We start from the raw sequence: 20,518 nt of genomic DNA, 5'->3' as shown, positions 1-20,518 counted from the left end.
CATTGAGCTTGTCAATCATCAGACACCGTCTATGACTGACGGAGGCCAGTCTGTGGGTGGGGCGAGGCCAGATTTTGCGGGTCGGCTTCCGGCGACCGCGCGTGGGCCTTCGGGAGCCGGAAGTCCGCCGCGAGCTCTGGTTCCGGCGGCGGCGCGGGGGCGGCCGGGAGCCCGGAAGTCTGCCGATGGCCGTAGGTCCCGTTTGGGCGGCTGCCAGGACCGGCCGCCGAGGTAAGAGCGATCCGGGCCTTGCGGGCATGGCCCCTCTGGCGGGGGCCGGGGCCGTGCTCGCGGGTGCGGCCGCTGTCGCGCTGCTCTCGGCCGCGCTCGTGCTCTACGAGCTGCCGCTGGACGCAGGTACCCGGCCGCGGCGCTCGTCGGGACGGGGGGCGCCGCCGAGGGTCGCTCGCGCGGGGAGCCCGGGGGCCGCGAGGAGTTGTACGGCCTTCGTGCGGCCGCGGGGCCGGGCGGCCGGGCCGAGGAGGGCTTCGCGTGCGGTGCGCAGCACAGCAGCCTCCTCGTGGGGGGTGGCTGGAAGCGCCGGTACCGCGGGGCAAGGGGCCGGGGCGCGCCTGGGCTCACCCGAGCGCCCCCCGAGGACCCCGCCGCGGCCTTGGCTATTAAACGGGACGGGTGGTGTAGAAAGAATGGAGGCGTGCAAGGAACAGGGCTGTCCTGATCGGAGTCCCGTACCCGTCGTAAGGTGTTCTCCTCGTCCTGTTCGCCGGGTGGATGATTATTTACGTGAAATACAGGAGTGTGTTTTAGGCCGTTAGGGAACGTGTGGACTCGTGTGGATTGTATTATCCCCTTCCTCACACGCGGTGGAGAGATTGTTGACCCACCTTTGTGTGGACGGTCACAGGCCCTGAGAGAATACGAAAATTACGCCACCCGCGGTTCCCCAGCCAGTAACGAGCTGAACTGGTAAAATTCACGTTTGCTATGATAGTAAGAAGATTTTGCTACGTACGTATATATAGTGGTGCAGAGCAGAGAACAGTTGTTAGGGAGTTTTGGCTTTTTGGTTTTCCGCACGATAGTTCCAGTTGCCTTTTTTTTTTTTAATTGTATAGTTGACACACAGCATTACCTTAGCTTCAGGTGCCAGTTGCTTTGAGAGGCATTGAGGGGTCTCTTAGCTTCTGCACCTCCCTTACTCACACGGGCAGCCGAGGGGCTTCCGGTCACAGTTTGTCCAGACTTTTTATTGGTAGCCGTTTGTCTTAAATTTGCACACTGTGATTAGCTAGCTGTATTTCTCTTGGCATTTGTTCAGGGTTTTATTGTTAGGCTGATTTGCTGAACTTTTACCCCAAAACAGGTGGAGTTCTAGAGCACTGGCTTCCCATCCTGGCTTTAGGGCCTGTGGGTTACTGTAAGGATTGCTGTCAGCTGCTCCAGATTAGCTCTGGTTCCCTTTGGTTTGGAGCACCGTGTGGCACAAAGACACAGTGTTATCCCAGAGCGCTGTAGGTGGTGATTCTAGAAAACAGCCCAGGCCGAAGAAATCCGTTTACATCTCAAGCTCCCTCCGCCACTTCCATAAAACAAACAAAAATCAGACGGGTTTGACCTGTTCTTCCAGACTCAGAATCGCCCTGGAAATAAAGTTACGTAATGGGATAAATTTTAAATCGCCTCTTGTCAAGCCGTTTTTATCCTTGAGAACATTGATGTTTATATTTAAATATTTCTGTGGGTAAGTCCAATGATGCCTGCCAGTAAGCCAGCTGAAACTGAGTAACTGAAGTGTGGGGGGAGGTAACTGACCTTCATTTGGCCCTCTGCTAACAGAAGGCGTTCCTCTCAGGTGGGTGGGACAGAGTCTGGTGAGCAGTGGATTCACTTCGCGTCCATACACTGCTGGCTAAACAGTGAAAATGGTGTACTTCTCAAGTGATTTTATTCTCCCCTCCCAAATGGTTATTAGGGGCAACTGAGAAGGATTTGATCGTTGTCGTCTTGTCTTTTGGTTGGTGTGGTGACTATTTGGTTAAGGAAAAATGATTTGCTGTAAAATGGCAGCATTTTGGTAAAACGGTGTCTTCTGGTCTGGCTTATCCATTACTACCCCAGGCATCTTCCCAGGCCTGTGTCTCTGGGCTCTAGTTCCCTTATCTGTGAAAGGATACACCGGCCGCTAATGAGAATAAACCAAGATGCTTTTAATTTATCAAACATGTATGGAGTGTGTTGGTCTGTGCCAGACTCCGAGGTGGTGGAGGGTGGGGAAACAGCTGTCCTGAAGCCAGAGGTGGGAGCCTCATGCTGTGTCGGCAAAGGTCGCGGTCTTAGGGATACTCTGTGTGTGACGAAGTGCTGAATAGAAGGTCCTGGAACCTGATGAACCCACAACATTGTAAGGAACCCAGAACACCCCTTGCGTGATTGGTTACGTTTGGACTCCACTTTTACAGTTTCTAGACTTTTTTTTTTTTTAAGATTTTATTTATTCATTCGAGACACAGAGATAGAGAGCACGAGCAGGGGGAGAGGCAGAGGGAGAAGCAGGCTCCCCACTGAGCCAGGAGCCAGACGTGGGGCTCGATCCCAGGACCCTGAGATCACGAGCCGAGCCGAAGGCAGACGCCTAACCGTGTGAGCCACTCAGGCGCCCCCAGTTTCTAGACTTTAAAAAGCAACTGTATTTCATGATGTGAGGAATTTGAAGGCACGGCCGTTCTTTGATATTCTCGTATTGACGGATCATGTTGTTAAGCTGGACGTGTTAAAGTTTCCGTGACTGTGGAGATGCTCTTCAGCAGTCAGCGATGTGTCACCGGATCTGATGGCAGCAGCCCTAGTACCCTTCCTGCAGCTTACGGGGAGTGCACGGTGATGGGTGCGAGGAGGAGACGGCGGTCTGGGAGGGGGCATGCACAGAACTGGGGAGGTGGAGTGAACTCGGTGGAGGAGGAGAGAGTTGGGATGCTCTGGTAGCTCGGTGCCTCTGGGGCAGGACGGTAGACTTGGCACCAGACTTTGGAAGCAGAGGGATCAGCCGGCTGTCGCCAAGGCTGAGGAAGCCCAGTTGGGCCTTTTCCTGGCCAAAGATTTACAGTGATTCTGTTTTGAGTTTTAGTCTTGTGTTGGTTTGGGAACAGGTGAAAAGTGTTGGGTTGACAGTAATTAATATTCTCACATGTGGGGGTCTCAGCACCTGGCACATCAGCTGAGGAGGCAATTACAGCTACTCATTAAAGAAAATTACTTGAATAAAATCGTTGAATAAAAAGCAAAATTGTAAGAGTGTTTTTAAAGATAAAGCTGTTTACCTTATGGAGCTGGGGCAGCTTTTGGTCTTCATTGGAACTGTGACACCTGCCTGGTTTTTCTCTGCTGCTAAGATAACTGGAAGGAAATGAATGTTGGGTGCCTTGTGTGAGTATTGTGTATATTTGCAAAGACCCTTTAATTCTAGAGAAAACATGTGCTTTAGTATCTATTCAAACCTTGAATACACAACATGTTATAGAACATGGCATTTCTCTCACAGCTGAGCTGGGTTAAATATCAAGGCAAATGTAATGAGGGAAGTTTTTCTAGAAAGGCAATTAAAATCTAGCTATTTAGAGACAATTCAAAATCATCTTATTTTATTTATTTTTTCATCTTATTTTAAAATGCCGCTTTGAACCCAGTGTAAGCTATGTTCTCTACTTAGAAGGCCATTTCTAGGTTATTTAATTAGTATCTGATTGAGTGTCAGAAACATGACTGGAAGGTTGGGAGTATGAATATGGGAGGTTGCTTTTCCAGTTTGAGAGAAGAGACCTGATAAACTTAATGGAAGATTGAACTAGAATTTGAGTAGTTTATTAAGTGGTAATGCATTAAAAACATTCTCTGAAAGGTTAACTAGACTTTGGAAATGTCTGAGACGTTTCAGAAACAAACTTGATATGTCCAGCTAGTGTTAGTGTTGTGTTGTAATTTCTAAGCATCATTTGCTTACAGAAATAAAATAAGGAAACCATGGGATAAAAATCTGTAGCTTCCATGTTAAGTCAACTTTGGGAAGTGTTTTGGTTAATAGGCTATCTTGTTTTAGTCTCTTTTTTTATGTATGCTAATAGATATTTTTCTAAATGATTCCGTTTTCCTGTTTTTCAGTTTTACAAGGAGCATTTTCACTGCATAAAGCACATTCGATAAAGGATATGGAGAATACTTTGCAGCTGGTGAGAAATATTATACCTCCTCAAACTTCCAAGAAGCACAAAGGCCAAGATGGACGAATAGGCGTCGTTGGAGGCTGCCAGGAGTAAGTGACTTGGAAAATGTTAGTGTTTAAGCAGTCAGTCTCTGTTGTCTGGCTCTCCCTGCTTATCAGTCAGTCGTCTGTCTGTCTGTCTGGTTGGACCCCAGTAATTTCTCAGTGTAGTCTGATGTTTCGACACCCGGGATTTTTCAGTGATGAACTTTGTGAATAGGAGAAAACAGTAAGGGCCCCGAGTGAGCTCTTCGCTGGTGCGCAGTGTGGAGACTCCCCCCAGGGCGGGGGGCTGGGACTGTTTTTTCCTGTTTTATACTTTGCTGTATTGACCCGGCTACATACCATAAACATGCGTTACTTTGTGATCAGGAGAAAACCAGCATGTGTTTGGTTTACTTTGTCAATTTGAAGATGTTCTTGGAAGTCATTAAGGAAATTTGACAGATTCTAGCCTTTTTTCAAGGCTTGTTTTCTAGTTCTATGGATTTTGCTGCCGTGTTGTTTGCACATAAAATTTTATAATCTGTCCTTGTTTATAAATGATACCTTTGCCTTTGACTTAAATTCAACCTTGGTTACCGTTTCAGCTACTGCTTATTCTCTGTTCATGTTGACGTGCTGTCTCTGCCTGGCTGTGTGTTTTCAGCGGTTTATCACATAGTTAGGTGTGTTATAAATAATACACAGCTTGATTTGTTTCTTAACCCCAGGTGACAGTAACTGCTCTTTTTAATAAGGCAAATCAACCTGTTCACATTCAGTCTGCCTGGTGTACTTTCTAAGACTTCTTATGTTTTCTCTTCATTTTTTGTTGTGTTTCCATTTTTTCCTTATTTTTGCTAGGTTTTTCCTTTTATTAATCTGGAAATACTGTTATGCTTTCAAATTTAACTAGGGCTTGCTTTTTCTGACTACCATGATGAATTACAGATGCCACTCAGGAGAGCGTTAACACTGACCTCAGAACTCCTAGGGAATTCCTAGCGCAGCCCCGAGGACTACACGCAAGTCTGTATGCCGCTGCCTGGTTCCTGCCTGGCTGAGCGTCGGCACTTGGGTGGGAGTCCTTGGCCTCTTCTGGCATTTTCTTTTCCTTTTTTTTTTTTTTTTTTAAAGATTTTATTTATTTAATTTATTTGACAGAGAGAGAGAGACAGTGAGAGAGGGAACACAAGCAGGGGGAGTGGGAGAGGGAGAAGCAGGCTTCCCGCGGAGCAGGGAGCCCGATGCGGGGCTCGATCCCAGGACCCTGGGACCATGACCTGAGCTGAAGGCAGACGCTCAACGACTGAGCCACCCAGGCGCCCCTTTTCAGGCATTTTCTTTGACAGAGTTCGCAGGGGACCCTGTGGAGGACTTGCATACCCGCTGTGTCTTCTGTGGTGGGTGGGCTGTGTTGTGCCTTGGCTGAGCTGGGGATTCTCAGGTAGCATGATTTTCTTTGCTAAACTATCATGTGATTGCATTGTCTTCTAGCCTGTGTTTTGCACCACAAAAAAGAAGTTTGCTTTAATTTATAAGTAACTTGTTCTTGCTTGGATGTTTATAAGATTTTCTTTTTCTTTAGAATTCTGGTTTCCTCTGGATGTGTCCGGGTGTGTCTTATCTTCGCTAATCTTACTTGGGACTTGGTGAACCCTTTCTGTCTGTAGACATGGTCCCTTTGGATGAGGGAAATGTGCCTCTGTTACTGGCTCTCCTTTCTCATCTGTTTTTTTCTCCTACTGCATTTTGTATTCTTGGATCATTAGCTCTTAGCTGCTTCTCTTCCTTCGGGTCCCCAGTTAAAGGACAGCCCTCCTAAAAAAAAAAAAAAAAAAAAAGGACAGCCCTCTTCCAGCATCTTGGATGGAGGCCAGCAGTGCGGTGGCCTCTACCAGGCCCTTGGGCCCTTGATCCCTTGAGAGAGTTGAGGGAGTCAGGGGTTTTAGTCCTCACATCCCCTCTGTCTCCTGCCTTATATTTTGGGACATTTACATGGGAAGAACTGGCCATCAGGCTTTCTTTTCAGATAAGTCTGGTAGTGTAGCATGCTAGGGAGTAATTATCTAACTTAAAATATGTCCATTAGCTTTAGGAACTAACCTTTAAAGTAGGATCATCTTTACTCTGATTATAAAGGTATTATCTGCTTGTTGTAAAAATTCAAACACTGCAGAAATGTGTGAAGTAAAAGCCTCATAGTACCCCATATAATAATACAGCATGGGCACATTATTAGCCTTCCAGACTTTTCTGTGTATGTAACTATTTTTTTTACAAAACTGGGACCATGCTGTCGCTGTTTTGTGCCAGTCTTAGCCTGCCAATAACCAGTGTTGTAGTTTGAGCTGCCTCCGTGGTTCTTATGATCACAAGATGCCCTTTAGCAACAACTATCAGGAAACTTTGAAAAAATAAAGGTGTGTTACTTACAAGATCTGGAAATGACATAGCACTGGGGCCACACAACGAGGTTGTGGGTGGACAGATCATGTGGGCTTGGGTTCTCCTTTTATTGGGGGTGAGGGTGGGCACCTAGGGTCTCAAGAGTTCACTCCTTATTGGTGAATTTAAAGCATGAATGTGGGAATTTAAAGCACCGGAAGAGAGACTACAAGTGGCCCAAATAGTTACTGAAATCAACCAAGTTTTTTTTTTTTTTTTAAAGATTTTTATTTATTTGACAGAGAGCACAAGCAGGGGGAGTGGCAGGCAGAGGCAGAGGGAGAAGCAGGCTCCCCGCAGAGCAGAGGGAGCCTGATGTGGGACTCGATCCCAGGACCCGGGGATCATGACCTGAGCCGAAGGCAGTCGCTTAACCAACTGAGCCACCCAGGTGCCCTGAAATCAACCAAGATCTTTAAAACAAACTAGCCTCAAGGGGGTGGGGGTGGCCTGGCTTACTCCCTAGTCCTGGGTTGCTGAAGCGTTTGAGATAGCGGTGTTTGAAGTGGCTGCTTTTGCAGTCAAAGCTCACATCAGGTACTTGTATTACAAAACGGAGAGAACAAGTGTCAGGGCTTTGCATTATGTATGCTTGCTGTTTGGCAGTGTGACCTCCTTTTCATTTAATGCGATGTCCTGGGTATCAGTCATTCCATGTTGGTTCCTAGAGACCGATTCTTGGTAAGTGGATGCGTGGTATTCATTGTAAAGATGGCTGTAACTTATTAACCAATCCCTGTTAGGCGATCGGTCACCTCTGTTCTTTTTCCCAACTAAACAATATGACTGTAGACATCCCTGTACGTTTTTCTACTTATATGTGCATCTGGTTATTTCCAAGGGATCGATTCCCAGAATTGATACTGGAGCGGAGTGCAGACATCTTCAGTGTTGTTGCCCATTGCTAATTGCCCCCCCCCTTCTGTGCTGGAGGCAATGTTAAAAATCCAGGCGTTCGGGAATGGTGGGACGGACGCCGGGGGAGGGGTGTGAGTCCCGGCGCCTCGCTGTGTGCCGCTGTTCTCCGCGCCGTCACTGCGCTCCCACGGCCTCTGCAAGCCTCCGGTTTGAACACAGCGCTGCAGAGAAGCCAGCGGTCCTGACGTGGTACGAAGGTCTTCCGTGACGGCTGCCTGGTGCCTTCGTCGGCTGAGCGGCGAACTCTCGATCTCAGCTCGGGTCGGGAGCTCAGGCCTCGTTGGGCTCCATGCTGCGAGGTGCTAGGCCCTGGGCTCGGTGATTCCTGTCTTTATGACCCACTGATAACCCTGGTGTGCTGGCCTCCTCAGAGGATGTTGACTGTCCCTATCTTCCTTTTTAGGTACACTGGAGCGCCCTACTTCGCTGCCATCTCAGCTCTCAAAGTGGTAGGTCTATTTACAGCTTCTCTGTCTAGTCAACAGTTGGATTCTTTCCTTATTTTTTAAAGATTTTATTTATTTGAGAGAGCGAGCATGTGAGAGACCACGAGCAGTGGGGAGGGGTAGAGGGAGAAGCGGACTCCCCGCTGAGCAGGGAGCCCGATGAGGGGCTCGATCCTAGGACCCGGGGTAATTATGGGTAAGAGAAACACCTTTAAATCTATCCTGACCTTGTGCAGTGACAACAGAACTGGATTTTTTTTTTTTTAAGATTTTATTTATTAGGGAGAGATCACGAGAAGGGGGAGTGGCAAGCAGAGGGAGAAGCAGGCTTCCCGCCGAGCAGGGATCCCGATGCGGGGCTCGATCCCAGGACCCTGGGATCCTGACCTGAGCTGAAGGCAGATGCTTCGCCGACTGAGCCACCCAGGCGCCCCTAACTGAAGTTTAATTAGAACTGTCCTTCACCACCACGATCCTAGAGTGCCGCTTTAGTCCTCACTTAAGCAGTTGGCGTCTTCACGCCTTGGCGATTTCCCAGGCCTCGATCAAGTCCTAATGGCCCAGTTGGCACAGTTAATGTGAAACACGCTCCCCCTGGCCCTCGGGGTGATGCAGCCAGAGCTGGTCTGGGTTGACCTGCCTTGGGTGGCAGCAGAAGTCTGCTTTCTTTCCAGCCCTTTCCTTGCGTCCATCCTCCTCTGAGCCACCTCGCTACAGTTCAAGGGCCCCGGTGAGGGGCTGGTGCTGAGGCCACCTCCGCGTCCATTGAGCGGGCCCTGCTCTGAGTCCGCCTGTTGTGCTCATTTCTCAGGGCGCAGATCTTTCCCACGTGTTCTGCACCCGGGAGGCCGCGCCCGTGGTCAAGTCGTACAGCCCGGAGCTGATCGTTCACCCAGTTCTGTGAGTGGGGCCGCTTGGGGTGCTTTGCTCGCAGCCGGGCTCCTCGGCACGGGGCCTTCTTGTGGGCTCGGAGTCCCTCCGTGGAGCGGCTGCTGTACTAGGAGGTGGTGGGCGGGTGCTGTCAGAAGGAGGCTGTAAGGAGCCCGCTGGCCAGAAGACAAGCGGCCGTGCGTGTACGGCATGGGAGAGGTGTGGGCCCCCAGGGCGCTGGGCCCCCAGGCTGCCCCGCGGTCCGTCAGAAATGGCTGAAGCTTCGGTCCCGGCCTTGCTGCAGCTGTGCTGCCCACGGCGGTAACGAGGGGCCTGTCGAGCAGGCACGGGCTGTTCCCTCGTTCAGCAGGTGCTTCCACTGGCTTCCACGGGGACGGCATTGAGCCAAGCAGGCAGAACACCTGCTCCCGTGCGGCCCCCTCTCTGGGGCAGCCCTGTGTCCTAGAGCTTTCTGCGGTGGTGAACGCGTTCTCGGTGCTGTCCAGATCCGTGGCTGCTGAGCACCTGAGACGTGGCCGGTGGGACTCAGAAGCTGAATTAAACTTACATCGCCACGTGTGGCTGCTGTCTGCCGTGTCGGGCGGCACAGCTCCGGAGACGGACAAGCGAGAGAGTGGGGTGTCAGAGGGTGACGAGGGCCACGCAGAGGGGCAGGGCAGGAGACCGGGAGTGCCAGCCGCGTGGCAGCATGCGTGCCACGTGTGCAGTTTTCACTAGGGTGATGGTGGGCAGGGGCCCAGAGAGTGGCGCTAAGGTAGGGACCTGCAGACCCGGGGAAGGGCTGGCGCCGCAGTTCAAGCCAAGGAGTTTTGGGGAGCACTGGGGACTCAGGATAGGGTGGGTGACCCAAGAGGTTCAGGGCCAAGCTGTGCAGGTAGGTCATGGGGGTCATCCTAGGGGTTTCGGCTTTCACGTAAATGAGGAAGAGGGAGAAGGGATGTGCTAGAGCCCTTGAGCCGGGGAGGAACGGATCCAGTGTACATTTTAAAGACTTAGCTGGCTGCTGTGGAGAATGAGCTTTTGGGGCCCAGGGTGGGAGCAGGGGTTGCATGAGAAGGGAGTTGTCAGGGTCCTAGTGAGTAGAAGTAGGAGAGAGGGTCACATTCTAGGTTCATTTGAAAGTGCAGCCCCAGGATCTGCTGGCAGGTGGGATATGGGGTAGAAGGAAAAGAGGAGAGTCATGGAGGCCACTCTGGGTTTGATCCAAGCTAGTTGTCACTTGACAAGGTGGGGAACCTGGGGGAGCAGGTTTGGTGGGGGTGACCATCAGGAGCTGACTTTTGGATGTGTTTTCACTTGCCTGTTGGACATCCAAGCAGCATTGCTGTGACGTGTCGGACAAGAGTGGGGTGGTCAGGGAAGGCGTAGATCTGGGGGTATTAACGTGGGAGGTGTTTAAAGCCAGGAGACGAGGATGAGGCTACGCAGGGGTGCATGTCAGCAGGGACAGCCCAGTGCCCCACAGCTGGGAGCACAGCGTGGGCAGGAACGGGGGAGGAGGGGTATTCTGGAGAACCGTTGGCACTCTTCTGGAAGGGCCTGTGTCCCTGCAGTCCGTCAGACACGGAGACTAAGCACAGGTGCTTGGATCTCATGGTGGGCTTGTTGGGGGCAAAGCCTTACAAAGTGGGTTCTAAGAGTGAGGAGCGAGATGGGTGGGAAGGTGGTGTGGTGAAATGACACAATCCCGTACAGCTTTCAGGTCCTATTCTCAGTGACAGGGTTCCCAGGTGCCCCTTTGAGTGCATAAAGTACCCCTGTGTGATGGAAACAAACTGGTTCATTCTAGAGGGTGAAGACCATTTTGAAAGTAGCCAGAATGTCTCATTGTAGCTTTGTTTAGATGCTGAAAGCTAGATTTCTACCTGGGCTGTGAAAGGATGAGCCCGACGGAGTTGACGGGGGAGGTATGGCTAGATGCAGGCTGGGGTCCTGGCCCGGGTCCTGCAACAGGAGAAGGACCTGGGGAAATCCAGAAAAACGTGCAGGCTCCCTAGCCAGTGAGTGCAAATCAGACTGAGCTGCTCCGGCCTCACTTTCTCCATGCAGCGACAGCCCCGGCGCCGTTCACCACGTGGAGGAGTGGCTGCCCCGGCTGCACGCCCTGGTCGTGGGACCTGGCCTAGGGCGAGATGATACTCTTCTTGAAAACGTTAAGGTAAATGTAGAGAATTATTGAACATGCCTCTCCTCATAGACTCAGCTCGTGGAGTCAGAAGAGAAGTGTTTTCTTGGAGTTTGTGTTGTTCAGTGTTTCGGAGCCCCCTGATGGAAAAATTAGGATGGTTTGGGGGAGAGAGGAGGCACTAGGCAGAGAGAAGAATGACCCTAAAACAGACCAGACCGGACAGAAGGAGTCTCCTGCTCTCGGCCTCAGCTTGTCATACTGCAGCGGGCGGGGGGGGGGGCGGCGTTCCCTGGGACCGCCCGGGGCTCGGGGGTCTCCCCTCTGCAATGAGAAGCGTGGTGATGGGCGCCTGGGGGGTAGGGACAGCCACTCAGCCCTCTCACAAAGAGCCGAACGAACAGGGGTGCCGAACGAACCAGCAGTTCATTTGGGACAAGTAATCGGAGAGCCAGTCCCGGACAGTCGAGCAGTGGCCCTCGGTGACACGCGGCACAGTCTGGCCCTGGGTCGGAGCCGCCTGGAGCCAGCGTGGGGCACGTCACATGCAGGCAGCGTCGTCGATCTCGACCACTTGCCGAGAAGTGGGAGTAAACCCTAACTGCGGGGCGCAAGAGCCTTTGGTTCGCGTGAGGTGAGGGGCAGATCCGAGTGGGGAAGCCCGTGTGTAGACGGGTCTGCCGTGCACTGTGTCCGGATGTGGCGGCCCTGCGCGGCTGGCGGGGCTGTGATGGCCTCTCCCGGTGGTTTGTCTCTGGGAAGAGAGGCCAATGAGGGCGCCTGCCAGGGTGGGGAGGACCGTCGGCATGATGGGCTTCGTGACCTTTGTGACTTGTCCGTTAACCTCTGGCCCCACTTGGTCACGACAGAGTGCAGCTCACGACGTTCTCTGGCCTCGTTGTCCTTCTCTCGTGCTCGTTGTCCCCGATTCTCACATCATGCTGCTGTTTCTCGCTTACGTACTTGGGAGACACCCACATGCTGTTGGTGTAGATGCGTCTGACTTCTGTGGGAGCAGCCTCGGGGTTCGGCTGCTGCTTCCTCAGGAGAGCTGTTCGCGTAGGCTGTCGGTGACCACGCTGCGGCCTGAACGCATGTCCCCCCAGATCCACGTGTTGGAAGCCTCACCCCCAAGGTGAAGTGTCAGGAAGTGAGGCCTTGGAGGGGGGTGGTTGGGTCGTGAGGGTGGAGCAGCCTCCTGAATGGGACTCATGCCCTTAAAAAGGGGCCCCCAGAGCTCCCTTCCCCTTCCACCAGGTGAGGACACAGTGAGTGGTCTGTGACCTGTAGGAGACCCTCCCCCGGCACCCCATCTTGGACTTGTAGCTTCCAGAACTGTGAGCAGTGCATTCCTTGTTTTTCCAAGCCACCCAGCCTGTGGCATTTGTCACGGCAGCTCGAGCGGACTCCGCATGGTCTGACGGCGATTTGCATCAGGAAGCCACTTGTCAGGGTGTCTCTGGAACAGAACCGCAAACCGAGACGCCCTCTCGCTTCCATGGTGAGCTGCAGGCCCCGAGCCTGCCCTGCCGTGGCAGCGTGGCTTTCTGTGCCGTCCACCTGACCCCTGGGCGTGCCCACCTCCGAGCAGCTGCCACACCGGGCATGGACGCCTCACCCTCACCCACGTCTCCCTGGGCTCCCCGAGTGTGGGCTGCTTCATTCCTCAGCAGAGGATTTCATGTGCAGAGAAAACTTAAGATCAGTGATGAGAAATGAACTTATTTTTGACACAACGGTTTAGATGAGTGGGAAAACGTGCTTGGATTTTACCAGAATTCCTCATAACTATTTTTCTCCCTTGGGACAAATACGCGTGCAAGGGCCACACCCAGCCCAGGCCGGAGGACCCGAGACGGGCTGTGCACCTTCCTCATCCGCTCGCCTTGTTTTCCTTCTCATGTTCTGCTGGGTTATTGCGCTCGGTACAGCCTGTGACTTGTACTCACATTGGGTGCGTTTTCCGTGTGCTTTCTGTTGCTACACTCCGTTCCCACCAAGCCCTCCTGTTGGTGCTGCTGTTCTCCCCGTTTTACAAAGGAAGGAGCCCGGATGCCGTCTGCTTCCCGCTCGCTGCCTCCTGCATAGCAGACACTTAGATGTTTCCTGAACAAATGCATTACCTGGTGCAATCCTGAAAACAGCCTTATTAGATAGATTTCTCTCCTTATCCTCATTTTTTTTTTTAAAGATTTTACTTCAGAGCACAAGCAGGGGCAGTGGGCCTAGAGAGAGAAGCAGGCTTCCCGCTGAGCAGGGAGCCCAATGCGGGGCTCGTTCCCAGGACCCTGGGATCATGACCTGAGCCGAAGGCAGACGCTTAACGACTCAGCCGCCCAGGCGCCCCATTATCCTTTTTCTGATGAGGAAATTAAATTGGAGAAATTAAATTACACCCCTGAAGTGGCCATGTTGTAAGTTGCTGAGTTCTTAATTTCAGTTTCAGAGTTTTTACAGCCACACAATTCACACATTTAAAGCGTCCAATTCTGTGGTGTTTTTTTCTTTTTTTTTTTCTTTAAAGATTTTATTTATTTGACAGACACAGTGAGAGACGGAACACAAGCAGGGGCAGAGGGAGAGGGAGAAGCAGGTTTCCCGTGGAGCAGGGATCCCAATGCAGGGCTTGATCCCAGGACCCTGGAATCATGACCTGAGCCGAAGGCAGACGCTTAACGACTGAGCCACCCAGGCGCCCCCAATTCCGTGGTTTGAGTACATTCACAGTTGTCCAGCCACTACCATGATCAGTTTTAGAACATTCTCATCATCCCAAAAAGAAACCCCACATCTATCAGCAACTGCTCCCTTTTCCTCTCAAACCCCAGAGCCTGGCATCCACTCCTCCACCTGCGGTCTGTGGATTTGCCGACTCCTGACCTTTCAGGGCGACGCGGTCTTACAGGACGCGGTACTCGTGACCAGCTGTGTCCACTCGGCAGCATCTCGGGGCTCGCGTGCGCGGGGTGGGTCAGTGCTCCGCTCCTCCCCTTGCTGTTGGGTGTTCCCTTGTGCGGGTGGAGCGCGGTTCGGTTACCCATCACCTGACGGACGATTGGGTGGCTTCCGCTCTGGGCTCTTGCGAGCAGTTCCGCTCCGAATCTTCGTGTACGGACTTTGGTGATAACCCCGCTTCACATTTGGAGGAACTCCTGTTTGCTGCACTTTTTTTTTTTTTAAGCATGAATTTTTAATTCTGATCAAGTCCTGTCTTGTCTTTTGAGAGCTTTGTTTTAGCTCTTATATGTAGATCTGTGGTCTGTTTTGAGTAAATTTTCATGTCTGGTGTACGGAGTGGATATTCCGTTCCAGCAGCACTCCGCTCGTGTCTGGGCAGCCTTGTTGAAAGTCTGGACAGAAAGGCAGTGGTGTATTTCGGGGCTCTCGTCCCTGTTCATGGATGTGTATGGCTGTCCCTGTGTGGCGACACCCGGTCCTGATGGCAGCGGCTGTGTGATCCCACCAGCATTGTTCGCGTCCGGAGTATTTGGGCTGCTGGGGGTCCTGTGATGCCCACAGGAGTTTTAGGGCCGGAAGAGGCAGCGGGGATTCTGCCGGGGAACATGCTGGACGTGTAGATGAGCTGGGGGGAGGGCTTCTGCTGGCGGTGCTCAGTCCTCCACGTTACACGCTGGTTTTGACCTGCAGTTTCTGGATCTGGTATGTGGGCTCTTGACTAACTCCCTTCATGCCCTTTATGCTCCTTTGTAGCTTGCTCCTGTGTAATAAGTCCTGGAGGCTTTTCCCGGACAGATTGTGTACCTGGTCCTCAGTGTTTTTAACAGCTATGTCACCATATACCGTATTTAACTAGTGCAGTTAGGTGGTTTACAGCTTTTTCTTAACATGGTAGTGATGTCTCAAACATATCTGCACCTATATTTGTCCATCTCTTTTGGGTGTGTCCTTCAGGATAAATGTCTAGGAGCTGTATGGCCAGGTGGTGGTGGCTACAGCAGCCCCCTCTCCCCTACAGGGCTGCCCTTGCCGGGCCTCTGCTCCGGGGTCCCCCCCCGGGCGCCACCTCCCACGCGGGAGCACCCCCCGATTGACTGTAGCTGGACTTACTGCCGGACACACGGGGCCACTGCTCGGCTGGCACCCAGCCTCTTCTGACCTGTGGGGGTGCGGCTCCTTCCCTCCTTTGCTGTCCATCCCGTAGGTGAGATTGGCGGTGGTGATGGCGACAGGTGGCCTCCCCCGCAGCCGCCATTTGTGGCCCGCCAGCTCCCTTGCCAAGAACTGGGTACCTCTTTAGAGTTGGTATTTCTCATCCGCATACAAACTTCAAAGTATTATATGAGGGGCGCCTGGGTGGCTCAGTCGGTTAAGCCTCTGCCTTCGGCTCAGGTCATGATCCCAGGTGCTGGGATCGAGCCCCACGTCGGGCTCCCTGCTCGGTGAGGAGCCTGCTTCTCCCTCTCCCGCTCCCCCTGCTTAAGTGCTCACGAGCGCGCGCGCTGTCTCTGACAATTAAAATCTTCAAAAAAAAAAAAAAGTATTTGAGACATTACCCTCATTTTATAGACCAGAAAATGGAGTTTCAGAGAAGTAAAGTGACTTTATTCAAGTTCACACAACTCTGAGTCTTTTGGACTGTGAGTCCATGTCCTTCAGTCCCAGCAGCTTCGCTGGGTTCCGGAACTGTGACCTGGTGATGTCCTAGACACTCGGTCGCTGTCTGTGGACTCGTCTCACTTGGAGCCTCAGTCAGAAGCTGTCTCACAAAGAGGCCAACACTTCTTTAAGATGAGGACTCAGGGCCATTAGAGCAGCCTTCCCTTGTCCAGGATTTATTTGCTGGTTCCTTGGCTTTTCCTCTTGGGGCCAGAAGGCACTTCCTAGGGAGTCCATGGTGTCGGCGGGGGGGTGGGCACTGGAAATGATGGAGGACGTCTGTCTCTGTCTGCTGGGGCCGCCTCGGCAGAACACCGCAGGCGGGGGCTTAAACCGCAGACGTCTGTTTTCTTCCAGTCCTGGAGGATGTCCACGAGCAAAGTGTCAGCAGGTTTGGTTTTTTCCTGAGGCCTGTGTCCTTGGCTGGTAGATGGCCGGCTGCCTGCCCACTGTGTCCCCATCCGGTTGTCTCCATGTTGTCTGTGAGCTGGTCTCCTCCTCTTGTAAGGACACAGGCATCCTGGAGTGGGGTTCTTGCTTCACCGTCCTCGATGTTTTCTACTCTCAAGTGTGTGTTTCGGGGGGAGATGGTTGTTACATGCTATTGCAACGTGTCATCTTGTAAAATACTGGTTCATAATAAGCAACCGTATGCACGTTGATCGTAGATAGATATATAATTTGGCAAAAAACCTCAGACTTTAGTACAACTTTTTCAGAGAGGTGATTCACTTTTATTATTGTCACTTATTTTAAAACAGTGTTAGAAAGAATGCATAAAAACTCGTGATTTGGAGGAATTCTGCCGACTTCAGATCTTCCATCTGGGAACCCTGAGGATTAATGTTGGTGGGACCCTTGGAGCCTCTAGCTTGGGGTCAGCCTCCATGGGCTCGCCTGGCCCAGCGCTGTGTACTGGGCTTCCCATGGACTCCTCTTTCCAGAGTTCCCAGGGCCCCTGCCTTACAGGGGGGCTGCTGTCTGTTCATTTGGGTCTTTTTCTGCTTCTTGCATGCATTTATCATTTCCTGTGTGTTTGCTGATGACCTGGTGTTGCAGTTCATCAGGGTACTGCTTGCTTGGACTTCTTTTAATTCCACTGAGGGGTGATGGCCTTGTTGCTCAGCATATCTTTCTTTCCTTGCAGGGCATTTTAGAAGCAGCCAAGGCCAGGGACATCCCCGTCGTCATCGATGCAGTGAGTGTGACCCTCCTCTCCTGCCCCTTCTCCCAGCCAGGCCCCTGAGGCTGTGCTCTATGTACCTGTCCTTGTCTGTAGGACGGGCTGTGGCTGATCGCTCGGCACCCAGCCCTCCTCCAGGGCTACCGGAAGGCCGTTCTCACTCCCAACCACGTGGAATTCAACAGACTCTCTGAAGCTGTGGTGAGTTTGCTGACGGCCCAAAAGATGGGGCGTAAGCCCTCCCCATCCTGAGGAGGGGTGAGAGATGGCTCTGCTTCTTCCCCAGCTGTCCCTGCAGAGGCGGACTTGCAGATGGCCAGCGAGGAGATGCATGTTTCCCACATGCTAACAGTGCTCTTCTTTCTCGGTGGTGCATGGAATGACGGGGATCTTCTCCCTCGTCCATCTCTGGCGGGGGGAGAGGCGGGGGGCTGGGCTCTGGGCGGAGCACTCCGTCCCTGTCCTGCGTTGCCTCGCCTGTGAACTGTGGGTCCTGAGAGCATCGCTTCGTAGGGTCTGAGGACGAAACGAGAGGATGAATGTAAACCCCCGAGTCTTACGTAGTAAGCGTCCCGTAGATGTTAGTGCGTGATTCTTCAGAGTTGTCACCTCTGCAAACCTGTGAAACTCCAGCCTTGGGCAGGGTTCCCTAACTGTGACCCAAAGGTAGGGGGAGGGTACGTGAGCGGTGTTTGCGCATCCGCCCCAGGACTTTGCTGTCCAGCTCTTCTGGGCTTACTTCCCCCTAGTGGATGCGTTGTGCCTTTCCGTGTGTGGGGCTGGGGCTCTCGGCGGAGAGTGTGTGTGTGTATGTGCGTGTGCGTGGGTCTGAGGGTCAGGGTAGACAGGCAGGACGTACCCGTGATGGTGGGCTCCTTCCATGTGTCTGACAACGGCCTGGTCTGTGCTGTCCCACCCTGCAGCTGAGACACCCTGGGGACGGCAGCGATCGAGAAGCTGTGCAGAGACTCAGCCAGGCCTTGGGGAACGTCACCGTGGTCCGGAAAGGGGAGCGGGACGTGATCTCGGACGGTGAACAGGGTGGGTAGCTGTGGGCTTCACGCACGTCACTCAGTGTGGTGGCGCTGGGCACCAGCCCCTGGAAAACCAGTCACGGCACACGCGGTCCTTTCTGTCACCCATGTTCCACACACGGGGGCTTCCCGATGAGCTTGGTTTTACTTCTCAGTTTTGCAAAGGGCGGGGAGCACGCCGAGCGTTCATCCTTGTTGATGTCCGGGGCGGCGGCTGGTTCTGTCGCCGACTGGGGGAAGCCGTGCGGCGGGCTTGCGGTCCTACCGGCAGGTGGCGCTCCAGGGCCCCCGGCCCGCCTGCCAGCGCCGGAGAGGCAGTTACCAGAATATTCCATGCATCTTGTTCTGCTTTAAGAAGGGCTGGAAATGAGGGAGCTGGGAACTGCTGCGGGTGGGGGGGTCGGCAGGTGCTGGGTGCGTGGCAGCTTCCGCCTCGTGCTCTCCCCGAGGCCTGCCGGCTGTCCAGTGGGGCAGCAGGGGGAGCTTAGGGCGGGTGTCCGTGACCGCGAGGTGCCGAGCCTCCCTCGTGCCCCGCGGCCAGGCCCTCCCCTCACGTCGTCTGAGCGGGAGGCAGGCAGCGCACTCGTCGTGACGGGACGTCATACAGAATTGCTGTCGTGCTGTAGGCCCGCTGACCGGGGAGCGGGAGGCTTGCTCGCACGCACACCCCTGGACGACAGGAGACACCGAGGGAGTGCTCTCTGAGGGACCCGGAAACCTTTGGGGTTCATGTTGCTGGAAAGTGCTCTAGACTCTGACACATTGAGGGGATATAACCCCGCGCTTCCCGAAGCGGCTGCTGGTTACACGGCATAGAAGGATGAGCGGCTGCCGGCTGGGTCTGCGCAGGGCACGCACCTCCTTGAAGATGGCGCGTGTCCCCGAGGGGCCGTGGGCAGCCCAGGCTTCAGGGGCCTGCGGCCCGGGGACCCCGGGTACCTGCGCGCCTCTCCCCTCTGCTCCGGCGGGCCCGAGTGGGACTGGTGTGCTCGCCGCGTGCGCTGCACAGCCAGGTGCTTCTGGACCGGCCTGGGCCTGCTGTCCTGTAAGCCGGGCCGCCTGGGTACTGCTGGGCACAGGCGAGCTTGTCCGACGGCCGTGCCCCTCTTGCCCCGCAGTGCTCGAGTGTGCGCAGGAGGGCAGCAGCCGCAGGTGTGGCGGCCAGGGAGACCTGCTGTCGGGCGCCCTGGGCGTCCTGGTGCACTGGGCGCTGCTCGCCGGACCCGAGAAGACAAACGGGTATGTGACATCTTCGCTTGCCCCCCCCCCCCCCGCCCAAGAGTTTTGAACCATGTGAGCCATTCAGGTTGCCCATATGTTTAACGTGTAGCCTCGTGAAACATCGGTGTCCCGCGGAAGCGATCCCAGGGCAGGGGTGCTCTTGCTCCGTGGGCCCCCGTCTTCTACACCTATCGTGGGACAGTGGTGGCCACCTGTGCTGGGGCGCGGTGTCCTTGGTCTGGAGCCCCCCCCACCTGTGAAGCCATGCGAGGCCACGGGGTGGTGGCACACCGGGAGGCAGGGAGCACCTGCCCGGCGTGTGTACACGTGGAAACAGAGCCCTGTGGGCATCTGGTGAGGGTGGCGGGAACCCACGTTCTCAGGTCTTCCGTAGTCCTCTCTGGTGCTGCAGATCCCCATGAAGCTCGGCCGTGGGGCTGCCGTCTGACGCTCATCCCCCTCCAGGTCCAGCCCTCTCCTCCTGGCTGCCATGGGCGCGTGCTCTCTCACGAGGCAGTGCAGCCACCAGGCCTTCCAGAAGCACGGCCGCTCCACCACCACCACCGACATGATCGCCGAGGTCGGGCCTGCTTTCCACAGACTCTTCGAAACCTGAGCCGAGGCACCGGGAAGCGAGCAGCACGCGGACGGGGAGGCTGCGTTTGTCCAGGAACCCACATGCTGTGTCCCAGGCCTCGGGGTAGCAGAGCAGCGTGGTCTGTGGGTGGGTTTTTGGCTACATGTGGACCTGGAGATGTTACAGTGACAGCAAACCACGTATCCCTGAACCTCTCTTAGCTGCTCGGCAGGAAACGAGCCGCTGAGCTTTGTGTGCTCCAGGATCACGGGCCCTCTGGGCTCGTTCGTCCCCCTCCTCCTCCCTACCCACGTGCTTCCCCTCACAGGGATCCCGTCGATCCTGTTTAAAAAGCCTCTTGTAGCTATTTTGAACGCTGATTAGGTTGAAATTGGGCAGAAATAGTAAGCATTGGTGGTTGTGCTTAATTGAAATATTTCAGAATAATCAGTGATCGGTTTTTTGGAGGATGAGCCCAGAGCACGCGGGTGGGGCTCTGGGATACCCGCGGCTCTGCCCTCTCCTCCTCTCGTGCACGCACCCAAGTCCGTGGTGGCAGGAAGCACGCCCGGGGGAGTCGCGGAGCCCTCGTTTGGGATGTGGCCCATCCGTGTGCTCTCGGGAGGAGGCAGACAAAGCTAGACACTTGGAGAGCACCCGGGTGGGGGGACTGAACATCGTCATTGAAAGCGGGTGTGTCCTCAGCAGTAGATTCTGTTAAAGAAGTTCTGTCTGCGAGATGCCCTGTTAGCCTCTGGTGGGCTTCTGCATGGTGCTTTGGGTGGGTGGTTTGCTCTGCGGCCAGAGCCGCTTCTCCGGTGTCTTTCTCCTGCACCTGTGAGCACTTCCGTAGGTTTCAC

General features: G+C 54.0%; 1 protein-coding gene across 5 annotated transcripts; it reads left to right on the top strand.

Moving 5' to 3' along the window:
- The first annotated feature begins 91 nt into the window (after positions 1-91).
- NAXD (NAD(P)HX dehydratase) lies at positions 92-19,834 on the top strand. Of its 5 annotated transcripts, none has more exons than XM_036077119.2 (10): positions 92-231; positions 4,117-4,267; positions 7,968-8,013; positions 8,822-8,910; positions 10,951-11,059; positions 16,791-16,841; positions 16,923-17,027; positions 17,750-17,867; positions 18,979-19,099; positions 19,547-19,834. In XM_036077119.2, the coding sequence occupies exons 1-10, from the start codon at positions 186-188 to the stop codon at positions 19,695-19,697; spliced, it is 987 nt and encodes a 328-aa protein (XP_035933012.1). In that variant the 5' UTR covers positions 92-185; the 3' UTR covers positions 19,698-19,834. The 5 variants fall into 5 exon arrangements, with proteins under 5 accessions (XP_035933012.1, XP_035933006.1, XP_035933009.1 ...); XM_036077113.2 differs by having other exon boundaries at positions 227-357; XM_078070080.1 differs by lacking the exon at positions 92-231 and adding an exon at positions 1,680-1,702.
- The last annotated feature ends 684 nt before the right edge of the window (positions 19,835-20,518 follow it).

The sequence above is a fragment of the Halichoerus grypus genome, chromosome 4, assembly GCF_964656455.1.
Source record: "Halichoerus grypus chromosome 4, mHalGry1.hap1.1, whole genome shotgun sequence".
In the NCBI taxonomy this organism is placed as follows: Eukaryota; Metazoa; Chordata; class Mammalia; order Carnivora; family Phocidae; genus Halichoerus; species Halichoerus grypus.
This window is presented reverse-complemented; position numbering and strand designations above follow the sequence as displayed.